The sequence below is a fragment of the Plectrocnemia conspersa genome, unplaced genomic scaffold, assembly GCF_051122295.1.
Source record: "Plectrocnemia conspersa isolate PC_06_02 unplaced genomic scaffold, ASM5112229v1 ptg000009l, whole genome shotgun sequence".
In the NCBI taxonomy this organism is placed as follows: domain Eukaryota; kingdom Metazoa; phylum Arthropoda; class Insecta; order Trichoptera; family Polycentropodidae; genus Plectrocnemia; species Plectrocnemia conspersa.
In genome coordinates, this window is record NW_028277173.1 from 6,408,496 (window position 1) to 6,436,312 (window position 27,817).

A 27,817-nucleotide genomic window follows, 5' to 3' on the forward strand; every position below is an offset into this window, starting at 1 on the left:
TTAGCAAAACATGTTGTTTTCATTTAGTAGTTGTTTAATTAATGTTATAAATAATCTATTAATGGGGAAAAATTCTAGTCAGTATCTCAGAAATATTTAAATCACTAATTTTTGCATGTGTATAGACTACACAGCACAGTAACGCACGGATTTATTTGGCACAATAAAGGAAAGGTTAAGCGGGCGAATAAAATTTACATTTTAAATTAAATTTAAATGTTTGATTGTACATTAGTGGAGTAGTTTTATTAATAGAACGTTTAAAATTAAAATATTTTAATGCATAGTTCGAATTATTTTTTTATAGAACTTACTACCACATAATTTATTTTCTGACAAACATTTGTATTAATCGACGATGGAGAAAAATTGGGTGTGTCTCACGCGTCGAATCGAATATTAATTGCGGTACATTTTTGCATTACTACGATCGCCGATCCCATAATAGGATCGTGCCTATTCCCCAATCCGCGGAGTGCGTCCCGAGGCACGTTTAGCAAACTGTTCGCCACCCCACGGCCGAGCTGGCTAATGGCTTGGTAATACCCGGACCAGCCCTCTACAACCCCTATCCACACAACCCCCACTCCACCCGCCCACTCGAACGTCCATTTCACTTCCTAAACAAATTAACGCAATTCCTCATAGACAATCTGCATTAAAATAATAATAAAAATGTTCGATATTACCCCGTCTCCCCTTTTGTGAAAAATGTTCGTTAATCTGCTGGTTTTTGTTTGTTTGAAGTGTTGCAGATGAAGATGTGTATTTAAAAAAAATGTTTGTCGAGCACCAGTGTGAAAATTGAAATTATATCCCGTGTGTAAACTAATGCAAAGCCCCGCGCTACGTCGGGAGCCGTTTGGTTACTTAGCCTGTAACAGATGGCAACACTGCTCTTCAGCGTTGACACTGGGGAAAGTCCTAATTAAGCGCCGATGTTATATTTCCCATAAATAAAACTGTAGATTGTTTATGTATTTTATAATTATTTTATTTTGATAACTAAATTTTCTACACTGTAATAAAATCACAAAGAACTTTATTTTTACTATTTTTAAAACATACTCTCTACAGCTAAAGTAGCTCATTATAAGAATATTTTTTATATCAAATTTGTATGACATAGCTTTACTTGAATTATTAATCGCGATATTTATTGTGTGATTGGGATAACATTACGGTCGGAATTATAATAATATAATAATCACTACTCCCAAACATATTAGAAATTATAAAATACAAAAGTTCATGTGAGATTCGCACCCTGGTCTTTCAGGTTTTAGTCACCGATTATGCTATAGTGCTGGTTATTATTTTAATTTTTGATTTTCTGAGCTTGAATTCATATAATTAATATACGATTAGTATTGTTTATTCTGTTTTATATTATCATTAAAATTACTTATAAAACTCAAATATAAAATTTGTTTCTGTATAAAATGGATTATGAATATATTATGTATTTTTACATAAAGATATTATAAAATCAGCACAATAGAGTAATATAATTAATATTCACTGTTTATTAATTATAGGATCTCGAGCTTAAGTTTTTAATTTGTATTGTGTCTGTGAGATCATATGTATGTAATACAGGTGTTCCTAAGCTTTTTGAGAACTGGGTCTGGGAGAACTGAGTTGTAAGTTTGAGAGCTATTTATTTCATTATTATGAATAATTGAGAAAGAGATGGCCAATTTAGGTTTACACCCCTACTAATAGGTCTAAAGCACACGATACGAATATACGTTCGATATACTTATCAACCGTTACCTAAAACTATTCATAGTATTGTTGTAGTATTTATGTTCAATGTATAAAATACTTATTGACGATAATACTAAAAAAATCAGACATACATCCGATTCTTTCATTCATAAAAAAATATATTCAATCTAAAAAATATTTATACCTTTTGCAAAATTTGTTATCTGATCTTTAATGATTAGATTTGACTGTGATGTATATATGAAACAGTTTCACGTATAATTTCCTCAATGACAGAAATTAAAACGATTAGTTAAAATTGATTGAATAAACATGGTTTATAGCTACATTTAGAAAGGCGTAGAATATCATAAAATCACATGTTTTATAAACAAACGTACAAAAGTCAACAAAAACACGTGCGGGCGATTTAACAGATTCTCGAATGGCCATTTAATTATTCAAGGATTCAATCCTCTATTTATTTTACTTATTAAAAATAAGAAATGGTATGTCCTCGTAACAATAAAGTTTTTAAAAATTATACGTGAGGCTAAAATATTTTTTTTATATCATTATTTTTAAATTAAAATATAAAATATTTAAATTCCATTTTTCTCATTAAAATTTCACTTTTGTTTGAAACAATTTTTACAACAGAAACAACATAAAAAATATATTATAGCATCAGGCTTGTTCATGAAAATTGATACAGTTTCAAAAGCAATAAATCGTGCTTTTACTAACATATAACTTGTTGAAAAATTAATTAAGTATGTAAATACTGGTCACCGTACTATAAGTAACATTATTTAGCAGACTTAACCTAAACGACTATTTAATAAACCTCAATTTCCTAAACCTTCAACTAGCAAAGAGTAAATTTAAAAACATAATAATAAAGTTAAATTTTAAGAGTTTGGGTTTTATGTAATCGTCAAATAAAAAAATAAAAAAAGATAATATTAGGTAAGTTACAGTCTAAAAAACCCGTAAAAATCTAGCAGTTGCAGAATAATAGCTAGAAAGAAATTATTCAAAAACTATCATTGAAACATACAAATACAAGCTCAGATATTAATTTATATAGCATAAAGGATAGCTATAAATATTCACATCCCCCATTACACATATACAAACATACAATTCAATAAAATCATACATTGTTTCTTATATTATAAAAAATAAGCAATCGACGGAATGAATAAAATCTTTCGTCTCAGATTACTCTTCACGTGGTGTGCGATCTAGGTATATAGAAAGTCTTATACATCGAAAAATCAAGAGATTTTTTCAAAAAATATGATAATTAAACAGTAATATTATAATTAGTTTCATAATAAAAAATAAGTAAAATATTTTTATATGATGTACCTTTCTATATTGTATCAAATTAGGTTAATAAATAATTAAAAAAATTGTGGATCTTTGTTGAAAAATTTTGAGGAATCGAATATCCGATTTTAAATATCAAATTCTGTAAGCTAAGCTATGCTTCGTTTACGATTTTGATGTTGCTTAAAACCTATATCAATTTTATAATGAAATTTCAATATTGCGTTATCTTATTTTAATGAAACTTTCTGCAAGGCGGTTTTTCGCGTATTATTGAATATATTCACAAATATTGTAGAAACCGGTCAAATTTGATTCACACGGTTTCAAATAAATATAAAAATATTCGATTTTATTGTACGTCCATTAATCATCTGTAATCTGTGATTTATGGATTATTTTTATACTGGTTGTTCCATGAGTTTTTCTGTCATACCGTACCCTACATATATACATATCTTGACGCGTATAAGCACTTGGAGTGAAATTATTGCGATTTAATTTGACATGGACGACGTTTTTTCACATCTGCACCAAAATTACTCCCCCCTCTTACCACCTCTCCCCACCGCCAATCGGTCGGCCATTTTGCGCGTTAATTTGAGCGCTGCGCTCTGTGTGAAAATACGGCGGCGGGCGGATTAAAGGCGCGGATTTGAAATTCAAACAAATAAATCACGCAGGGCCGGCGCCGGAATAAAAACGACAATAAGAAAGCGCGGCGCCGACGCTGTAAATCGTTAAAAATTAAAACGGGATCTCGGCACAAATCACCTGCGCCGGCCGCCAAGGGGTTAAGTGGCCGCCGGCAGCGCCGAGACGTTAGCGCCTAAGTAAATTTAGCTCTTTTTTTCTTACTACTACTACCACTACTGGTATACTTCCCGGGGTGGTGACGCGAAAGTAAATTTTCCGACTTGTACGGCGAACACTTGTGAATAATCGTCGATTAAAAGCGCCGTTCGGAGTTGAGCGTGTGGGGTAATTTACACTCCCGGCGGTGGCTATCGGCGATTGTGCGTTAATGGCTTAATGTATATAGATTATTAATTTTAAATTACTTTTTGCGAGGAAAATGGGAGACAAATATTGTTTTTTTTAATACTAAACTATATTTGCGTTAAAACAGTCAGTTCGAGAGTTATCTATTATATCATCATTCATAATTGAGAAAGAGATGGCAAGTTTGGGTTTAGACCTCTACTATTAGCACTAAAGCACACGATACGGATATTCGTTCGATATACTTATTTAATATTAATATATTTAATACTAGAAATAGAGACAATTTAATGATAGGTATAAAAAACGAGTACGGCCAGGGGAGTATTGTACGGAGGTGTGAATTTGTATATTTAAATAATGTAATAATAATCAAGAAATATCCGCAAAAATAAAAATGTAGTGGGTTTCCTCAATGGAATAAAGAAACACCATTGTGCATTAAGAAATAAATTACAATGTTAAAGTCTATTTATATTCTGTTTATGTTTTATATGTATGTTTTGATTAAATTAGCTATATTAGCTAAATAAATTAATAAAATAAATAAATAAAAGTCTACTGGTAAATCATCCGCTAAATTTAAATGACGTTGGAATCATAAAACTAATTTCCAGCTCTACCAAATACATTGAGTTTTATGATGAATGTGTTGAAAAATAAATTATGTTTTTTTCTAAAAGTAATATAAGTCAATTGCAAAATAAAATATTTTCTGAATATCCCTCGTATATTCAAAAACATTAAAGTATTACAAACATAAATAATCTATTTAAGGTTAACGTAAAACCAAACAAACGAACAATGCAAACGTGAGGGTACCCTTATTGAACATTTTTCAGTTTAGCGTAAATTCACATAGGTACATCAGATTGTGTCAAACGCTTGACTGCCTCCACGTGTACATATATTTAAGCTTTTATTATATAAAAATTCACGCATGAATCGCATAATTCCAGAGACGTGTATTTTATGAGACGATTCAAAGACGCGCGTGGGTCTGATTGATTTTTCCAAATCTCGTTGAAATGTGTGCAGGGACCTGCATCTACTAGTGGTCCGAGGTCGTGAGACATGCGGGACCCGCAACTCTCTATGTCTAAATAACTGGAAACTTTCTTATTTTTCAGATTGGACACAAATCAGACGCGCAGAGATTGCAAACTTGAGATTTTTCTTTCCCATTGTCAACGATAATTTAATTCAAAGTATTATCAGTACCTTAAAGCATGATAATATAAAATGAGTGGTATTTAAACAAAATGTTTGTGCGTATAACAGAGAACGACTAACTAAACTTTTTAAGCTAAAATCTTACGAATAATCAAAAGAAGGGTTAGATAAACGACGTTATAGAGGTAAAGGGAAACGATTATATATTAAAAAGTCTATCATTCAATGCATTTTTTTCTAAAGTGGCAACGGTTTACTATTAGATTGCTAACAAAATAATTAAGATTTAATAACAAGATTTTTAGTAATAAATTTCTTAATTAATCGAAATAAGTTTTTGCTAATTAATAAAAATTGTTATTTTTTCTAGTGGTGTAAAATTTTAAAATGTATTTGAGCAGCAGCTTCAATATTTAATACCTTACTCTATAAGAAGTAGTAAAAAATTTTTTTGCAAAATGTTTTTATATAAATCGAATGATGCATGCCCAGGCATTTTCATAAAAGAGAATTGAATCTTTTTGTTATGCGATCATACGTCGCAATTTTTGGTACATTTTTTAGACTAGTAGGACTTAGTAAGATTTTTGCTAGGATTTAAAAATACATAAAAAATATTTTTAATGTATGATTTTAGTTTCGCGAAAGTCTATGAGGCTTTAATTTTGTTCTAGCTGCTTTTATAGTAAATAATAATCGAGAAATGAATACTTCACTGAAGATTTAAAATCATTGAAATTTATTATATTGCATCTAAAACAAAAACTAACATTGCTTAAAAACAACTATAAGATAAGGATCCGGAAAGTAAATTTTAACTGCACTTTTATGAAGCTGTGTATAAATTTAATTAAATATGTTTATATTAAAAAATGTTTAAAGTAGTTATAAAAATATTCTTATTTATTGATTTTCACTAAAACAATTTATTTTTAATATCAAAAATTGTTTAAATTTCTTTAATTGCAGCTTAATACAATACAATAATTTTGATGTAGATTTTCATTTAACTACAATTTTCTTTCTAAAAATTATTTATTGTGTATATCACATAAAACTAACAATAAATGTAACTGTTATAAACAGTAAACCCCCCAATAACACGGTAAATTGTGGACGTGCTATTTGGGTGCGTGTAATTGGGGGACTAGAAAATACTCATACAATTTTTTACAATGCGTACGTACGAATTAGGCACGTGGGGAGATATCCTCATTTTGGCTCGCTCACACTGCAAGTAACGGGTTAAAGTTAAAGTCTACTGTACTACCGTTTTTGTCTTGAATAATTAAATATGTTTCTTATATATTTTGTTGTTACAAACATATTAGATTTATATTTATAAGTAGCTCATTAATAAAGTATTTTCAATACCGAATATGTATAATTTTAAATTAATTATTAGAAAAAATATAGGTCCTAGCTTATTTAGCGCCCCAGGCAAAAACTAATTTGTTACCCCTTCCATACACACTACATATAAAACATACATTAAAAAATCAATTATTTTTTGAAAGTAATTAAAAATAAATAAAATCACTACATTTAAAAATTATTAATAAGACAAAATAACTACATCGTAGTTTTGTATTGTGTTATTATTATATAAAATCACGCATTTAAGACCTCAGAAATAGTAAATCAACGCTTTAAAAAAGCAGCAAAAACAACTGTATGGTAACCACAGAACAAAGAATATAATATTAGCTATCCAAAGTGTCCGAGATGCAAAAAGTAAAATAAACGATTACCATCGAGTCAAAGCTAAAAAAAATGTAATTTTTTGTTATGCTAATATTTAAAATAAACACTTTTTAATTAATGTAAAATTATTATTTATATTTAGCGCCTTCCTTATAGAGGAGCGCAATGGTAGCGGAAACTAGGAAATGGTGAGGCGCGAATTAAATTTTTGTGTCCAGATCACGGTCACCAATTTAGCGTCCACCTTCCAATGAGACTATCATCGAGTCGAAGCTAAAAAATATTTATTATTTCTTTGCAATGCTAACATTAAAAATATACCATTCAATGCAGTCCCTTTTTAATAAATGTAAAATTAATATCTATATTTATCGCCCGCTCTTTAAAAGCAATGTCATAGCGGAAGCCAGAAAACTGTGAATCGCGAATTAGATTTTCGTGTCCAGATCACGTCGGTGATCACCACTTTAGTGCTTGCCTTTCAGGGGGGCGCTGTGGCAGCAGAAGCCAGGAAACAGTTAAGCGTGAATCCGCCAGAAATAATACGGCAATTGTTAGACGTTTTAACTCCCCAGTTGGCGCCCCAAGAACCGCCCTTAATTATCATTATATAATATTAACTAATTCTGATCTCCTTGATACAATAAAAATTGAAAAACACTCAATCGAACCTTGATCTTTCAAATAAATAGTCGGCGATTAATACCACTCAATACTTTATATTATCTTGCTAGAAAGAACATGAAATAAACTTGTAAAGGAAAACAAATTACGTTTGGAAATATTATTAAGTAATATGACCTAAAAATATTATAGTCTTTACCGATCCTATGTTTTAAACTACTTCTCACGTTTTTTTTTCTATATACATAAAATGATATGTATTTTTATAATGAATAAAATTTTCAAAAGGTAATAGATATTAATAGATCTCATAATTTACTTTATGCTTTTACTTCTTAAGCATATTTTTCATGAAATATATGTATTTATATAAAAAAAACATTAATTTGAAAATCTACTGGTTTGAAACAACTGATCGTTGAACAATTTATTAGTATAACCCGTATCCCGCATTTCTCTCAACAATTGGAAGTAATCGCAAACAGTAGATCTCTACGTACAATATGATATATCTATATTATTACATAAACACAGTATGAATAGGAAAAATCGATTAATGCATTAAAAAAAATTATCTCAATAAAAATTTATATAAACGAATCACAGATTTATAAAAATTCCATTTCGGTAAATTGAAAAATGAATATAAAAAACCACGCCCGTCCGAGACAGTAAGCAACTTTTTTAAATTATCCTTTATTACCCGGTAATGGCGATGGGGTATTTATTACCCGCTCGCTGATCTCCCATAATATGGTAATAAAAATAATGCTCCCAGGTGGGTCCTCTCTCCCACTAGCGCCGCGGAAAATCTCACAATTTATATGAAAAAGTGCCGACTTAACGCCTTATTGCGAATAATTACGTTAAGCACCCCACACGCGGGTGCAAAGATTGAATTTTATTCATGAGGCCGTGGTTAATAATATTAAAATAATATAATATACTCACTTTTTCCGCGGCGATGATCGGATCCTGTAACTGCCGCGGGATAGGATGCTGAATTTGGCGTCATATCTTTGTCGGGCTCTTCTTTTATGGCTTTATTCTCCATAATCTGCAAAAGATAGTAAATAAAGTCTTAGATTGTGTACATAAATTATAATTCACACAACAATAGGAACAAATTTCGCGACTAAATCATTGCATTATAATTAGAAATATTGCATGCATAGCACATCCAATAATCACATTAAAGTACCGCTCAAAAACTACTCTTTGCTTGGAAAGGATGCACGCTAAAAACATGTTGCAAACTGAACATAATATCATTGTTCTTCTACCATTTCATTACTGATCGCCGGTGTATTGATCTTGGCCGTTTCTTAAAAACTGTTTTTGAAAAATATTTTCTTAAAGCCACAAATTTTTTTATTTACATTTCAATGCAAATTAATAGTAATAGAGCTGTATGGCTAGAAAAAATGGGTAATGACTTTTATATTTTCCCTTGTAATCCATCGAGAGAACTTAACTCAGATGTCACTCTCGCGAATGTTTTCGCAAATTATGTGCGATCTGACAATTTGTCATGGTTGTCGTCGTCGGTAAGTTGGTGCGGCAGGGCCATAAGAGCTAATAGCCAGGCAATTAGTGTAGAAAAAGTGTAGCAGATGTTGTCCGAGTGCCAGTGGCCGCCCTAATTCGGCTTTGATGGTTCGGCCCTGCTTATAAATCCTATTGGTCACGACCACAATTATAAAACACTTATACGCCTTCAAAAATACGGCACGCAAATTATTGTCTGCACAATGGGAGAATGCGAAATGCGTCCATTGATTGGTCAGGAGAGGCGTGACAATACATGGAATAATACACACGAGAATTGACTATCAAATACAGGCAGGTGGGCGGGGGGGGGGCATTTGCCATATGAATCTTAATGAAATAAAAATATTAAAAAACGACCACTGACTAACCTACTTTTATCTCCCATTGAAAAAACTGAAATGACGTCCCTGGTTCTTAAACAAAATTCTCTAATGATCTCTCCATGAGGTTAAGTTGGATGTTTCTTAAAATAATTTTAATTTTAAAAGCAGTATGTATGTTACAGTATCATAACGAATGATTTAATATGCGTGTTTTTATATGAAATGAAAGTCACAGAATTGTGGTGCCACATTAGACAAAATACTATTTTATTTAAAATAAATTAAACCAAATTCATATCTAACCTAAGCCGAAGCTTTCGAACCTTTACTAGATCAATTTAAGTTTGATTAATTCGTTCAGGTTAGGTCTGGGTTAGAACAGAAAATGAATGTTTCGCAATTGTTATATTGGTTTGTTTGTTTGAAAAATTTAAAGCATTTGAAAGGGGGCTTAGGCGACAAGCTAATCTGCGTCAGGTGACAAAAAAAATATAGTCTGTGTCGACGACCCAAGATCCACTGTCTGACGCGGCTCAAAACTGTTGATATCCCTGACGCCTGGCGATTTAAGGAGTTTTCTCAGAAGCGTGTGACAATTTATAAGCGGACGCTTTCTTTATTAGCGAGAAAAACTTTTTTAGAATATAAATTTTAAAGCGGTACCAAAAAAAGTTTTTATCTTGAATTAGAATAAGTTAATAATAGACGTTTTGCAACTGTCAAATTAGGTTTCATAGACATTTTAGAGCATCGAATAATTTAACTAGCGCCTATTAGTAATCCCTAGTAGAAATATACGAATTCTACATATGAATTCACTGAAACGCTAGTGAAAATATAACTATACTGGTAATACACATTTACTGTTACATATATACAACAACAAAAAATAGACTAAACAAACATTATTGAAATAATTTAAATAGATTTGACAACGTTCATGTATCTGTTTACGTTGTGGATAATTTTGCATAGCGACATATTAAATAAAATGTAATATATGCAATAATATTCAATAGATAGTTATATTTAGTTTTTTATAACAAGCAGATGGCGAATAAACAAGGCGTTATGGCCAAGACGTCAATCGGTCGTGGCGGACGATTCAAAACAAAACTGCATTTTCGGTTCGAACGCGTAACGTCCGGACATAAAACAGAGTTTAATTATTTCAGTTGTTACAGAGCAGATACAGTCGCGGTTTGTTTCGCACTGTAAAAATAAAACACGTGGCTTTTGTTCCCAGCTGGAATTTGGTCGGTAGAAAATGAGCGCGTGCCCAAAAAAATAAATACAATAAAAATCCAGATACGATATTAATGTGTTTATAGATTTATAAAAATAAAATAAATTGAGTTATTAATATTATGAATAGCAAAATATGTACTTAACGTGGTACAAATGATCCTAGTTATATACGAATACTTCAACAATTAATTATCGCAGGGGATCGACGTTTTAATGAGTTTCGTTTTGTACTCGAAATTTTAATTAGTGGTACAAATTGTGTACGTGATTGAGCGTATTGCGTTTATTGTCATTTTCCTCTTGTTCACTACAATAATGCATATTCCAATTTTGTCGTGTTATGAGCAGTAGATAAAAATAAATTTTCGCTTTGAATTGCGGTTTTGTATATTTTTTTTATTGAAACTCGTGGTTTTAATTAATATTATTTTAATTAAATACGATATCGCAGTACAATGAATATTGGCAATCAAATATATGGAATACGTGTTTATTATTATAACAATAAAAAAGCAAAGAAATCGTTATAATCGACATAATATATTTTATATTACAAAATCATGTATAAAAATATATTTAAAAAATCAATCGTGTTAAGTTTTTATAATAAAATATGTTGTTACATATTAAAAAACTATTCGGAAATCAGACTATAATATATAAATATTTTTAAATTCAAAACCTACATATAGAACTTTTCCCACTGCCCATGCAGTGTGTTACACTGCACGTAATTCTCGTTTACTTTTTAAATAAAGAAACGTTAAAAAAACACGTGAATACTATTCGATCGTTTAATTACAAATTATGTGCTTCGAATTACACGTTATTTCCATAAGCGTGTTTGTAGTATATTTATTTGGCTTAGAAAAAGACTGCCACAACACAAAATCAATAGATTTGCAGGCAAAGCATTAAAAAATTACATGCTGATGAAATATTATCGTTAAAATTAACCGTCACATTTTTATTCCCTACCCTTTTTTGCTATTCTAATCAAATAATCATAAGCAGATGGTACAAGTGAATTTACAACAATGCTTACAAATTATTAATAACCACGCTGATTAAAGCTTTATTATTGTATTTATCTAAACGAGCAAGTTTTATTTTTCCAGCAGCTATTTTTTTATTTTTATGTGATTTATAAAATCAAACAAAGCTCGCATTAATTTTTTAGGTTAAAAAATATAAATTAGAGTGACACTACAACTAAAAACCGATCAAATCTAAAAACACAGTATATTATTGTGTATCGCTGCATTTACAGCCCAATTGTGCTACTTTTTGTTTTGCGTTTTTTATGGTTATTTTCATGTAATTTATAACAGACAATGTTTTAACAACTAATAGACAGCAAACAAAATAATGAAAAAAATGCTTTTTAATTGCCGACATTTCAGAAATTCAGAGTTCAGGCAAACGCGCAAACATACAAGGGATGTTATACTGTATATTTGAAATTACATAAATTATAATACACTGATAAAAAATAATGTTAAGACATACTGGTCCATCATAGTAAAGATTTTCGTGGAAAAATTCCCATTTTATTATGTTTAGCAAATAGATTTCCAAATAGTGATTCAAATTCATTCTTGGAATTCATAAATAATATAGTTTTGATAAAATTATGGATACCGTTTAATTTAAGAATAGAATTTAATTGGAGCAAATGTAATAATTTTTATTTCTTAGAAATAGAAAAATGCGCAAATATATTTGGTTTACGACAATATGATAACGAAAATACTAGGACAACTAATAACTCGAGCACATTACGAGTATAATGTAAAGTGAAAATAACTCCAAGAATTACTGATCGTTTTATTGTACAGGCGGCCCTCGACTTTCGAACGTTCGATTTTCCCACAATTCGCTATTTCGCACATTAAAAAAAAACAATTTTTTTAAGTTTAATTTTTTTTTAAAAAAACGTTCTGATAGCGGTGAATCTTTTGCTTCAATCGGACGTTCGTATGATACAAACAGGTCTACGATATGTTCAATTTTGCAAATAAAAAATATAATTAAAGAATTCGTTCAAAATTGTGGAAAATAAAGATATATTTCCACAATCTTTAATGATATGTTTCCAAAAAAAAAAACGCAAAAAAAAAACATGAATGAAATGGAAAAATCTTTGTCTTCGTAGATCGATGACCAACATCAAAAAGATGTCCCTCTGAGTATTTCAATTATTCAAGCAAAAGCTCTTAGTTTGCACAAAGATTGGAAGGATAGATTAAAAAAATATTTTAACACGGTTTTTCAAGCAAGTAACGGTTGGTTTTACAATTTTAAAATGAGGTATTGTTTTTATAATATTAAATTTACTAGAGAATCGGCTGATGCGGATAAAGATGCTGCAAAAGAATTTATTTCCTAATTATCCAAAATTATTGAAGATGTAGAATATTCCTCTAGCCAAATATTTAATGTAGATGAGACAGGTTTATTTTGGAAAACTCTTTAACAATGAAAAATATGAATGAAGCCTTCACGCACCTTGACAAATTTTTAAATATTATGAAAGATTGTGATCCCAATGGAGAACGCATATCTCAAGTGCGTGGGGCGATCAATAAAAACATAACATGTTATAAAATACTATATGAAGAAAAGAAAAAGAATAGTGGAAAACAGTTAACTCTTGATGACTTTTCAAAGGAAACACCCGCAAACCCCACTTAAACGTGTCTCATAAACGCCTTTTAAACATCTTATATTTACTTGATAAATAAATATTTTAAAATACACACAATTTAAATTTTTTTTACTTCCCTCGACTTTCGTACATTCAACATTCGCACACATTATCAGGAACCAATTATGTGCGAAAGTCGAGGGCCGCCTGTATATATTTCTATAAAAAATATTGAGATAATTATAAAAATAAATTTTAACAAGAAATAGAATAACAAAAAAATAACTGTAATGTATCATAGACATCATTGTTATTAATAAAGCATAGTATAATATTTATAAAAATATTGTGGATTGCAAAATAAAAAGTCCATATAATTTTAAAACAGAATATCGATTCAACTCAAAACCGTGGTCTAATTATGATGTTAAAAATGCTTTAAGAAGAAGAGATGATTCATATAAAATATTACAAATGATAAAAACAAAACGAGCATAATATAAAGTTTTAAATAAAAAATTAAAAACATACCAATAATGTAGAAATATGGCAGTCAACACATTAAGAATAGCTTCTTTTCAGAGAAATGACATGATAAATATGAAGATAGATGAAATAATATATAAAGATCCTCATATGATAATAAAAAATAAATACATACTACATTGAAAATAATTCAATACCTCAGTTTAATAAATTAGTACAATACAATAATGAAACATTTGTAAAAGTTGGAGAATTTAATTAAGTATCTCAAATTGAAGCACTATTAATGAATTGCATGTAAATATAATTAAAGCAACATGGGAAATACTAAGAATTAAATTACATTAATTAGTATATAAAGCACAAATTGCTATTATTATAGCTTAAATAAAAATTAGTGAAAAGGTTGAGTAAATGAGAACAATTAACATGGTGCCTTGTTCAGAAAATGTAATGGAAGAAGTAGTTATCAAATAATAAAAGGATTTCATTATTTCACAAAACATTATGCGTGAACAACGATCGTGATTCAGAAAAAAACGTTACACTGAGACTGATTTACAAGTAGTTTGTTATAAATGATTGATTGGTGGTCAAGGATACGAACAAAATCATCGAAGCAGTTTATTTTAATTTCAATAGAGCTTTCAAAACAATAGACAGAAGAATATTATTATATAAATAAAATATTATAAATATAAGTGAAATAGTTTTAAGATGGTTTAATATTTATTTAAAAAAGAGAAGCAAAACTTTAAAATAAAAAATATTCCACGGTGCACCACAGGGGTCTAAATTGAGACCATTGCTGACCATTTTGGCAATAAAATTAGATTTATTTTGAATTTGTATACTAGAGATTTATGTACAAATTGTAAAATATAAATAAATTTATAAAAAAGCAGTTTTTAAGTTATTTTTCAGCTGCTTCTTTAAGATAGAACAAGGCATAATTAAGTAAGTATCGAGCCGAGTGTTATTGCACGATAAATTAAGCGCACGCCCTATCGCCGCGACGTCCCTGAAGGAGGGCATCTGGCCAAGATCGCTGCATCAAAAAGGGGCGCCTGTGATGGGGCGCAGGCCACCAGCGGCACATGGCCGGGTGTATGTAGCCAAAACGTGAATGAATTTGAGATTTGTTTTCGATAAACACCGCTTAGAAATAAACAAACTGCGCTAACTCACATTTGTTGAGATTTGTGCGGTCGAAATCTAATCGCCACAGATTTGGTTGAGTGAGATAGAAAAACATACTGCAAATAAAACATACTAGAAAAAAATGTATGCTTACTTTTATTTATATAATACACACGATTCTTGTTTTAATGAACACCTTCAATAATTTGATTTTACGTGTTAGTGGCAACTCAGAAAAATACAATTGCGAGTCTTGTGTGTAGTTTGTTATACTATATGTTGTTTGTTATATAAGGTTCTCTGAACGTGGGAAAAACATGTTATATTAAAAAATGTGTTACTTTTGACAACTTTCTGCGCAATTTATTTTTTGATATACTGACGTACGTGACGATCGGAGATTAACAAATGATATTGTATTAAATGCTAAAATAAATCAAATGTGATGATAAGAAATGTGTTTCAATGCTGTGGTACATCCAGTTGTTCAAATTATGGTGGTTATGCAAAAACGTTCTTAAAAGACCATATTTGCGCAACGTTCTTGAAAGACAGCATAACACAAAAAATCCAATTACATCTCTAAAACCTCGCAATTGGTCCAGGTATCGAGAGTAAATAGAGTAAAATAATCTATTTTATTTCGACCTGTGTATATAAGCGCGCACAAAACGTACATTAGATACTTCCATTCAGAATACAATTCCGTCAGGACATTCATCAGATACTTTTAATTGGGACATAGATTTTATTCAAAATCTCACTAAGCGGAGCTACGCCGAACATTTCCCGAGTCTTAAAAAACCGTTGAAGCAGCCGCTTCCCTCTTCACTTCAAACAGTTTTTTTTTATATACCATACACATTCGTAAAATGTCTCTTGTTGAATAAATCTGAAAAAATAAATCTCGATACAAAGATAGTCATATTTTTATTTAATAAATCATTAGAAGAGGGCTTTTCCAAATCGGTGTAAAATTAAAGGGAAATCTGTCACGTCCGTTACACGCGGCGCCAGCCCGGTGATTTGTGGAAGTCCTCCTGTGTGCTGGCACACGTGTGTCGCGTCCGAACACGTGTTGTGTGCACACACGTACATATACTGCCATATACATATGTAAAACATCAAATAATAACAATAATGATGTATCGATTCATTCGCGTGCTCACGAACGCGCGGCTTAAGCCAAATCGCACAGGCTGATAAACCCGTCCGACACGTGCCGATTTTCCCACGCTACGTTTCGGCTGTTGCGTATCGTGTTCGGGCTGCGTTATGAAAAGACAATACGAATCTGTCGCGATCAGTAAAGCCGACATAGTCGCGTTATGACGACGACCCATTCAACTGGCAACATTTACAAAATAGAGGATTTCGTTTGTTTTTTTATAATAAAAAAAGAATGCCAAAATAGACAATAGCAGATATTTATAAGCTTTATAAACCGCGTGCAAAATAAATAATACGAATTTTAGTCGCATTCCATAACCAGATAGCACGCTCGGATACAATTTTTTTACACGGTTGTAAAAGTTGCACTAACAATTGTCTAAAGCAGGGGTTGACAACCTTTTTAAAGTCGTGGGCATCATTCAGTATTAGTGTTATTTTTTGGTAAGTCATAAGATGAAATCTGATTAATTCCATTTGCTGATTTTGGAACTATATAAAATATGTACTATTAACTCTAAATAATAAAGTCTAAAAAAAAAGCTATAAATATTTTTTTTAGAATTTATTCATTAAAAGTCACTATAATTTTGCGCAGGAAATTTAGTCACAAAATAAAAAAATCTTTGACAATCATTAATTTTGTAGAAAAATATATGTAGAATTTTCCCATATATAATCGTTAATATCAATATTAAAGGGGTTTATATTTATATTATAAATCTTTATTATTCCTAATATAGCTGGTTTTTGTGTTTGCCAACCATTTTCAGGTACAGATTTTCAACACGTATGATATAAATTTTCTTCATTATATGCTTCTTTATCAAACGTAGTTTTGATTAAAAAGTCCTAATTCTAAAATACTTATTAACCAGTAATTGATCTTTAAGCTGCAGCCTTAAATTAAGATTATTTAGATATAATGTAATGTGGGACAGAGTTTTTATGATTTGTCATGAAAATATCCATTTTTACATGTAAATCAAAAAATGTTCTTAGAACAGCACCTTTACTTTACCGTCTAACAGCCGAGTATAACATATAATAACATCCTTAAACTCCTATTTCTTACAAGAATGTGTAATATGCTTTGAACAAAACTTATTTTTATATTCATATAAAAAAGAGCAATCGCCTATGAGCCGCAGAAAAAAATCAAAATGAGCCACAAACGGCCCGCGGACCGCAAGTTGCCGACCCCTAGTCTAAAGCATAGGTTCTCAAACTTAATTGACTCATCGCCCACTTTTCAACGACAAAGTTTTTTATTGACAACTTTTCAACGATAAAATTTTTCATCGTCCACTCTTAGAAAACTCCATTTCTACATTACTTAATAATAAACTATATTGTAGTAGTGTTCCTATATTATTTTAATTCGCCATTTACAAGATCAAAAAACAAATAAAATTATTGATTATTTTAAGTTAGCACGGCGTCACACTCAAAAACCACTAGTTGTTACTCCACATTGCGTTTCCTATGCTATTTAAATTCTAACCTAATTTAAATTAATCATTATAACATTATATTTGTTCAGGTTAGGTTTGGGTTTGAACAGTAAATAATCGTTTCGCAACTGTAAAATTTGATAAATATAAAATATTTTCATATTTATTTCTATTCCATATAATAAGTTCATTAATGCGTGAACGTTGATTGGTTAACAGGCGCATGCGCACAACAGTGAGACCACGTTAGAGTCACGGGAAACGCAGTGGGGAGTGACAACTGGTGATTTTTGAGCGTGATGCCGTGTTAACTAATTTAATATAATAAAACAAAAAGAAACGCAATTTTATACTAGATTGTCATCAATATTATTGACTAATATTAAAGAAAGAGGACGTTTTATAATATTTTTAATATTATTTGCAATTTATATAGTGCTACTTATTAATTTAAAAATACTATTTATATTAAATATTTACTAATATATAAAATAATAAATGCTACTTGTTGCGACCTCTCCCCTTTGGAGATGGTCGTCTTTTCTTCTCGAAGGACCACCGTCTCTCGACGGAATTAAACACCTCTAACCATAGAAATGCTTTATTATCAGAGTTTACATCCTCAGAATCCTTGCTGACGCACGACCATACGCCGTGACAGCTGAGGCGCCTTCAGGTTATTTATACACAAAAAACCACGCACGGCCATAACACACTTTTATTCGGCCATGCATAAATATATGTAAAATTGTCGGAACACTACTTATAAAAATAATAATTGCATTTTATAAAAATATTATTCGCAATTTAAAAAAGTCAAAATACAAACGGTTTTGGCCAAAATCATAGGTACGTGAAAAAAATAATTATAGTGGCCATTTTTAAAAGACTCTTGAACGCATTATATTTTATGCAAAATATATTTACTTTATTATAAATAAACAATGCCAAAAATATTTTCAGACATTATTTTTTAACAGCTTAACGCCCGTGTTTTTTTTGCCGAACTTTGCCGAACTTTGCTGAACGGAATAATAGCAAACAATTATCTTTTTTAATAAATTTCCTATAACTTGTAAATAATCTAAGATATTTTATTGAAATTTAATACGTAACTTTCTTATGATAATATGGGTCTGCCAGAATCCCTCAAAAATATAAAATTAAGGCCCCTACAGATGAAACATGCCAGAAAAGGTTAAATGCTTATCCAAATTTGTAAAACAAAATTTCAAAATGATATCTACTTTTCATAACAGCCAAATGATGTACACGTGAAAAACCAACAGAACGACCAGCCTTACAATATTAAAGCCTCAATGTATAATGGACTATAATAAATATATGAAAGGTGTTGATCGCGTCGACCATATCTAGTTGATCAATATTTTTAAAAAACAATGGAATGGATAAAAGAGGTAGTTTTTTATTTATTTCCATGCGCATTGTTTTATTCGTTCTGTGTTCAAAATTTGAATCGTAACAACAAAATTAAATTCAAAGATTTTTCTTTTGAGTAAGGCTAAAGGATGGATGCAGAATTCAGTTGAATCCATCGATTCTGAAGACATTTTGTAGTGCCTGTGCTGTCGATCCACCAAATAGGCTTTCGGATAAGCAGAAAAATTATTAGGCAATAAAAATAAAAGTGGGTAGAAACATTTTTTTGTTCTGCACGTGGAATAAGGAAATGTACAGCATGCATTTGCAGAATTTGTGAAATTCCTTAAAAGTGTTAATAATAAAAAATAAATAAAAATAAGGATATAGTGTAATTGTGAAAATAAATGTGTTTGTGTCAGTTGTAAGTGTAATTGTGAAAATAAATGTGTTTGTGTCAGTTGTATGCAGAAAACGGACGCCGAAAAATTTGGTGAGTGCAAACTATATTATATTATAATTTTTTTTATAAATCGTTTTAACAAAAATGTATAGAAGCATTTAAACATACATATTATTGAGTTTGTTACCATTGCAAACATTTTCAATTTACACGAAATATTAGGAATAAAAATAACATATTTATTCGTTCATAATTTTATTCCTCAGAGATTCTTTTAATCGCAATAATATTAGTATAAACTAATACGGCGATAATTTATCCGAATTATAGCTTTTTTCTCCCAGTTTCTTAACTTGTGAATCATTGTGGTTTTCCAAATGGTGTGGATATATTAAAATAATGCCCTGTAAAAACTTTCGTTAGTTTATGGATACTACTTCTTGAAAGTTTTTTGATTACTGTGTCATCTAATTTATCTACATATACCGTAACACTTTTACTTTTTAATTCTTCAGTAATATACAGAATTTCAAGTGGAAAAGTTTGATGTGCTATGATGCAACAGATATTTCGATTTCCTTTGATTGGATTGATTTTATGTTAACCTAGCCAAACAGTTTTGATACTGAAGTTTATTTCTGTTCAAGGAGTGTAACATAAAATATTATTTTTTAGAGGAAATAAATAATTGTGATAAAAAAAATTCACGTGCCCAAAAAAGTCGACGACTCTTCTTACAAAAATTTAAAGAAAAATATAATTTATTTTTAATTTGATATTATGTAGAAATAGTATACTACCATCTTTCATTATCATGTAGAGGCAAACTTGATAGTATCCCAATACTTTTTAATAAAAGAAAACGCAGGACTCAAGAGTCCCTGGCCACTATACAATATTTTTCAAAACTCGTACACGAGTCCACGGGCGTTAAGCTGTTAACCCTTTGAGTAGTGAGTTAATTTAAACGTATTTGTTAATTTATGGGAGTGAGTTAATATTACGTATTTTTCCATAATTATTTTTGTTGGTGTATATTTATTAATAATTATATTGCATTTATGTCAATCAGCGTTTCTCAACGTGTAATTTTTTAATTTATTTTACTACTTGTTTGTAGTGTGTTCTAATAATTTATTTTAACACTTTCCTAATACTAAATTTTGTTAATTTATTTTACATACATATTATATATTTTTTTGTAACTCCGTGAATATAAACTACATTATGTTCTTTATTAAATTTAACTCTAATTTATTAATTATCACGATTTTTATCTGTGAGATTAGTTACAGCTAAGAAAACCACATTAATGGTGATCGATCGAAAATATCATCATAAATAATTCCTATCTCTCAAAACAGAAATTAGATAAAAAATCTTTGAGATTCATGTGGGATTCTAAAGTTAGTCTTATTGTCAATACAAATTTTACTAGATTATAAGCTTTTAGAATACATATTAAAAAAACAACTCTATGTGTTTTACATATTATGATTCATTTCATAAATCTAATTTAAGTATCGAATTTCTTACTCACATCCGTATTTAAACTTTTCGGGAACTAACCAAAAAGGCCAATTGGGGACTACTACGGTCACGGTCAAAAACTTTAAAATGCTCTCAATATGCACGCATATAATGGAGCCATATTCGAGGACGCTACGAACTAGCGTATCGTACAGAGTGACACGTACCCCGCGTAACTCACCGAGCATCAACCATGCCTAATCTATGATATGCATAGAAAATATTTAAGCCGTCATTTCAATGAGTATAAATTTAAAGACTCAAATATCGTATCAGCTGATCAATTTAAATTTCCTTGTAATCATATATTATTCAAAAATCTAGTTGATTTAATATAAAAAAATAACCCAGAATCATATTTTATATACTATCTATTAATCGAGAAAAAAATTCAAATAGAAATATTATTAAAAAAAATGTAGCTCAGCATAAGTCTCAACTTGCTGTGAGATTAAACATATTTTAAATTCCAATTTATCAGCAAATGATGTTTTTGACATTTGTTGTTTTTGTATCAAGCTACAGATAATGAATTAACGAAGTTTTGGCAACTAGAAGTTTCAAAATGTTGGTAAAGTATTGCCGATGGTGAATTTCTCCCCATATACTTATTGAGAAACATTTAAAATCAAAACTTTTATTGAAATTGAAAACGTCAATTCATAAAGTGTAATCGATCGCTTATTGAAAATGTTGCCTATCGCTTATTTATTACGGCAGTAGGCATTAATGGTAACAGGTGTACAAAATCTTTTACGGCTACGTTCTAGCGGCAGGTGTCGCCAACGTTTTTATGAATCTCCCAACCCCTTCGCGCCCTCCGCACATCTTCCACTATAACGTTCGATATTAAATTAAGACCTAACGAACGCCGAGACGAAGTATAATAAATTACCAACACCCAACGTTTGGGAAAATTTTGGCCAGAAAACGACGGTCGACAACCTCACCTCATTATACGAAGGATACATTACAACACACCATAAAGTATACTCTATAAAACTAATAAATTAATATATCGTATTAGTCAGTGAATTCATATGGTTGAATGTGTATTTAAGCCATTTACTAGATACTGTTCATTAATCTAGATATAATCAATGGTCAGATTATCATCGACTTCACTTTATAAGAAAATGTTATAACTAAATACAGTGTACTCTTGATTATCCGTCCTTAATACGGGATGCGGATTAGCCGTGTTTGAAATATTTTTAATGAAAATGCGCGTCTGTTGTGACATATGAAACGGTGACTGAAATAAAAAATCTTTCAGTTGATTATATCAACCAAAAGGAGATTCAAAATCAAATGAATTTCTAAAGTTAAGGATTATTTAAAAGTAGTTTTTGTCACAGAAACAGTATTGTTAATAAATAATTTTCCTTCTCATCCAAATGAAAGTAGATTGGAAACGAACGACGGTTTTATGGTTGCAAAATTTTAACCACCTAATGTTACAACTTTAATTTAACCCATGGATCAAGGTATTACCTGAAACTGGTCTCAGCGCGTTTTTAAAATAATTGAATACCCTGTTATTTTTAATGCTTATCCGGTCATTTTAATTTCAATATAATATTTTATTTATTAATATGAAATATATATGTCACACAATTTTCAAGATGCAAAATTCTCTGGCTATTCTTCTATTTCGCAAAACCTATTTAGTGGGTAGTAGGAGCGGTGTATCGAAAAGGGACAAGAAATCCCGATTTAACAGTCCGAAAGTGTTGTTTCACAATGTCAGTTTTATGACACATTTTGTTTCGGCATCCTCAAACATTTGCAGTTTAACAAAAAAATAAAAATGCGAGTATTTGCAAAAATACACACGTCATACTCGGGGGACGGTTGTACAGAAAAAAACGCGATTTATGAATATTGTTATTTTTTACCGTCAGTGATTTATGATCATTAGAATCTTACTCGCTCGTTGTCTATCGGTTGATGGTTAGCGCCGCTAGTACGAGATGTGAATAGATTTTTTTAAAACTATTCCCATGCAAGTTTACAACCAACTACACAAAATAAATTATTTGATTATATTAATAATATTTATTATCGTTTAAGAAAAAACAAAAAATATGTACTTTTCACTTTAGCAAATATAAAAAATAAAATTTTCATTCAAAATTTTATGATGCTTTTAAGTTTATAATCCGCGAGAGTTTCTGTTAATCCTTTGACTTATAGCAGAAACATATATTTGCTCTCAACGATATATTGGGACGGGTGAGACATTTTACGCGTTTTTACGATAAGAAAATTCATATATTAAAATTTTCTCACGCTCATGGACAAAAGGTGAAACAAGACTGGTTCTGAAATATATCTTTTATCTTTTGACTATCGTGACGCATTAGGTTTATCTGTCTGGTCACGATGGTTATAATTTTAATAAATAAATAAATAAATAAAATCTTTGCCATTTTTTCTATCTTACTTTGGTTTCATGACAAAATTCAATCTAGACTGTGAAAAGTATATATTATGACTAAAATCAAATTTTTCTTAGATACAATTTTTATTCTATGAATATTTTAAAACTGATAAATTACCGAACCATAATAGTTTTGAAACAATTTTATCCGCCATTGTAATTAATTTTGAAGAACGTTAAATTAGTAATTTTAATAGTATTTTTAACCAAAATTTAAATCTGACATTTAAAATTCTTAGGAACCCTTCCCTTTCTTCTTGCTTATGTATTTTATTTATTTTCTACTTTTTGTTTCCCAAATGTAATTCAAAATTGATATGTATTTTGTAAATAAAATTCGTAATTATAAATCTTTTTTTATATAATATATTTTTTTGTTAACAACATTAAAATAAACTTATTGTAAACAATTCCGTCTGATTTATATTAGAGTAAATTTCGAAGTTTAGGGGAAATAATTATCCACACATATATTTTTAATCTTTAAGCTTCTATATCTAATATTCAGAATTTATTATAGAATTTAATTCATAAAATCATATTTATAAAATTTTCAGTGTCGACAGCAATTTCATTTTCATAGTACATTAATGTTTTAATGATTAAATTATGTGTATATACAATATACACATACATCCTTATTTAATTAGGTAATTCATGTTTATTATATATTTAATATAATGATAATTTTTCCATTGCTAATAATTTTTCATCAAAAATTCGAAGTTCTATGAAATATAAAACTTGGTTGCATTGATATTTTTAAAATATTCCTTTTTAGAATAAAATAACAGTAATGATAAATTAATTTGTATTAAATTTGACTAATATGTAATATAAGTCTTATATGTACATATATGTAGTACAATATAAATGTATTATAATTAACCTAAATACAAAAGAAACTTATCTCTCAGGGGAAAATATGAAGGTAAATTTTGTCATATCTTATATTGTAAATACATATTTTTTATTTCTAATTATATTTCTAACCTATATTTATCACCATATTTTTTATTTTTCAAGCTAATCGGAAAATCTCACTATAAAAATTAGTAGTAAATGCATCTGGTTATATTTGGTTTTGATTTTGGAACCACAATCTATAATATTTGAACTGTAATCGTATTAATATCTATGATAATATTTCTAATCATTTTGTGGTTTTGCTGTAGATAATTTTTATCTAGCTGTATATTTTTTTCAATAATCTTATATTTTATTATAACCGCCCATTTACTAAAACCGTATAAATCTAGCTAAATACCAACATCACTTAAATAACAGAACTTTATTTTATATGATTTTCATATCTAAATTAAACGTAGAACCATCAAGTTAGATAAGTAATATAGATCTTATTATAATATTATATAAACCTGGGCTCAAATCCCATATGAACTCTAGTGCTTTTCATTTTATATCTTATCTGAGAGATCGGATTTAGTGATTACTATATAATTGTAAATCTGATCCATCATCACAGATTAAGTATTCATTGATGAATTAAAAATAAAATTGAGCTAGGTCGTGCATAGTGAGTTTTATTAATTATAATTTGTAATAATAATTTTTATATTTTTAAATATGTGTTTAAATACAAATTACAGACTGATTTTAGTCTGTTATCGTACTGCTTACTTGTAAGAACTGATTGTGTTTACCCAGTTGTAACGCATTTGGCTAACGCCTGTCATGTTACAATAAATAAACGCCTATCCCGAAAATATTTTTTAAAATATAACATTTCAGTAAAATCATATCGGAATACATTTTCACCAGTAGATATATATTTTTATCAATGAAAATATGAAATATCAAGCAGGTGCTAGGAAAAGTATAAGATTTCAACTTTTACATTATTTATTTACGTGCAATGTATAAATGTTAGTGTGAAGTTATGTTTTCACTAGTGAAGTCCAAATATATTTTCACCAATAGATATATATATTTCTACTAGCGAAGAAGTAATTTAACTAATAGGCGCTAATATGCTGCTCTAAAATGTCTATGAAACTCAATTTAACAGTTGCAAAACGTCGATTTGCAGTTCAAACCCAAACCTAACCTAATGAAAGTTCAACTAATTAGAGTTTTAGAACTTTTTGTTAGGTCAAATTCTAAATACCCATCTCTCGGGGTAAAATAAGCGGAAGAATAAGTACAGATAGACATTGCATCTCACATACTGCTCCATAGTTTGTCTGCATTTCGATATTACACTATGTTTTAAAAATATGATAGCTATCCTTACCGATATTATTATTGACTTCTAATATAAGAGGGCTGATCAAAGTATATTCAAACCGAATTTTGGTCAATAGAAGGGAGCAAAAACAATTATCACTTCTCAGAAGACAAAAATTTACGTCAAAAGTAATAAAATCGTGTCGCGCCGTCGCAGTGGGAACGCTCGGCAACGAGCTTTTCCACTGCAACGGCGACGACAGATTACTACAATTATTTTAAATCACATTGAATAAAAATAATCTGGAGTCAACATACTCCCCTGCAAATAATGACGAAGAATAATGTAAGAGCAATACAATACTGCGATTGATATTACCTTAGTGTCTTTCAATGATTTTTTATGTAAATTTATTTTAAAATGATACAGATGGTATTTTGTATTAAAAAAATCATTATTAAATCAGATGAGTTGTGCTTGTTGTATTTTTTTAAATATAAACTATGTTCTTTCTACAATTGAATTTTTAGAGCAATCTTTTAACAGCAGCTACTGTTTTAGATTTATTCAGTCTCCCCCATAAGCACACGATTTGATTGGGCGCTGTATTTCGATTATGAATAGATTAAAAACAATGTGTGCTTTGTGTGTTGCGGCTGTTGCGTGATTTAAATAATGCGAACGATTACCGTTTTGTTTGCGTTCGCCATAGTTTTATTTTATTTCCCTTGGCAATAACACGCGCACCTGTCCGGCGCGATGTGTACTTTTTTTCTATCAAATTAGTAATGTTGGTACACCTGTTCCCGCTGCCGTCGTTTCCGCCGAACAATATGGATTTTACGGAGAGAATCTCACATATTTTATTTATTTCTTTTATATATACACACTTATGTACATATTGTACACGCGCACGTGTGTACATTACATAGAGGCAGGGCAGTTTTTTAGGTGAAACGATATTGGGTCTATTCTTTATATAATTAAATATCTAAAAATGTTGCACTACGCGGCCAAATCGCCCTCGGAATGAATAATAAATGAACAGTTGTCAAGACAATACTTAGATTAGAAATCTACGAATAGCACAATCAATGTCGTAACTAGGCAGGTGCAACAGGTGCATAAGTACAGTACTCAAAACTGATAATATTTTTATTAGTAATTCCTTATAAACGTATATTTTACTAAGCTACATAAATTTAAATAAAATTTACAATAATAGTAAATACTGTAGCATATTTATCAGATATATTAATTCGATGGATTTTTGAACACTTCAAGGTATTCAAAAGATATGGGCGCTTTAAAAAAGACAGACATAGGCCCAATGCGTTACAACACACACACATAAAGTAATGCATGTCCCCAATTTACCGTGTTATTGAGGAGTCCACTGTACTATGATTTTTTAACTTATATAATTTAATATTATCGCAAAAATAATAGCAGTGCAGATATTCACATTGACAATAGTTTACCTGAAATTACTCGAAAATTGTTGAGAAAATCGAGAAGTGGAAATGAAAGTTTTCATTTATTGAAAAAATACCAGAAGACTTAATTACCACATTACACTTTTACAAACGACTCAAATCAATAACCTTAAAAGTATAGACAGATGTGTAAAAAATATATGCAAACGATCATGCAGGATTTTTTTTGAACGAATAAATAAAAACAGACGACGTAATCGCGAACATTCGCTACTGTTTCTCAAACTTTACTGCCATTAACTTTTATTTATTGTCGATAAGGTTAGCTTTCCATTGATTTTTTAACTGGTGTTTCAATAAAACACGATCGTAGCATTTCTCTAAAATACTTTCTCATGTAGCACTACTACATAAGACTACTACTATTTATATACACTACTATAACGCTGGTTCTACATTTGTACAATTAATATTTTCTTATCTACTTGAGCTTTAAAATATGTCTTGGGATGCTTAAAATAAATTTATTGATTGAAAGTCTATGAAATATAATAAAAAATGAAAGTGAAATTATTAAGTAGAAACTCTTTCGCATGAATTAAATTGGAAATAATCTGACATTTTTATTTATTTATTAAATAGATAGAATTAACAATCTGTTTTCATACTCCAATACACACTAACCAAAAGTTTATGTATGAATTTCCGTAAAGATTTCCATTCACCCTCGGACAGATAAGCATGTATGCACGTGCCCACCAGTATACACCACCTTTAAACACAACCCACATGACATTTTTCTCACGGGTTCCCAAACTTGCCGTACCCGGCACCGTCGCTGAAATCCCAAGCCTCCTCGACCCCACCCGA

At 29.9% G+C, this 27,817-nt stretch overlaps 1 protein-coding gene across 1 annotated transcript in view; it reads right to left on the reverse strand.

Annotated features, from left to right (window-relative positions):
* nvy (CBFA2/RUNX1 partner transcriptional co-repressor nervy) overlaps positions 1-27,817 on the reverse strand; it is a 131,213-nt gene that overhangs the window by 73,560 nt on the left and 29,836 nt on the right. Inside the window, exon 2 of the mRNA XM_088192223.1 lies at positions 8,500-8,605. Within this exon, the coding sequence (XP_088048349.1) occupies positions 8,500-8,602 (103 nt within the window). The 5' untranslated portion in view covers positions 8,603-8,605. The remainder of the gene's footprint in view (positions 1-8,499; positions 8,606-27,817) is intronic.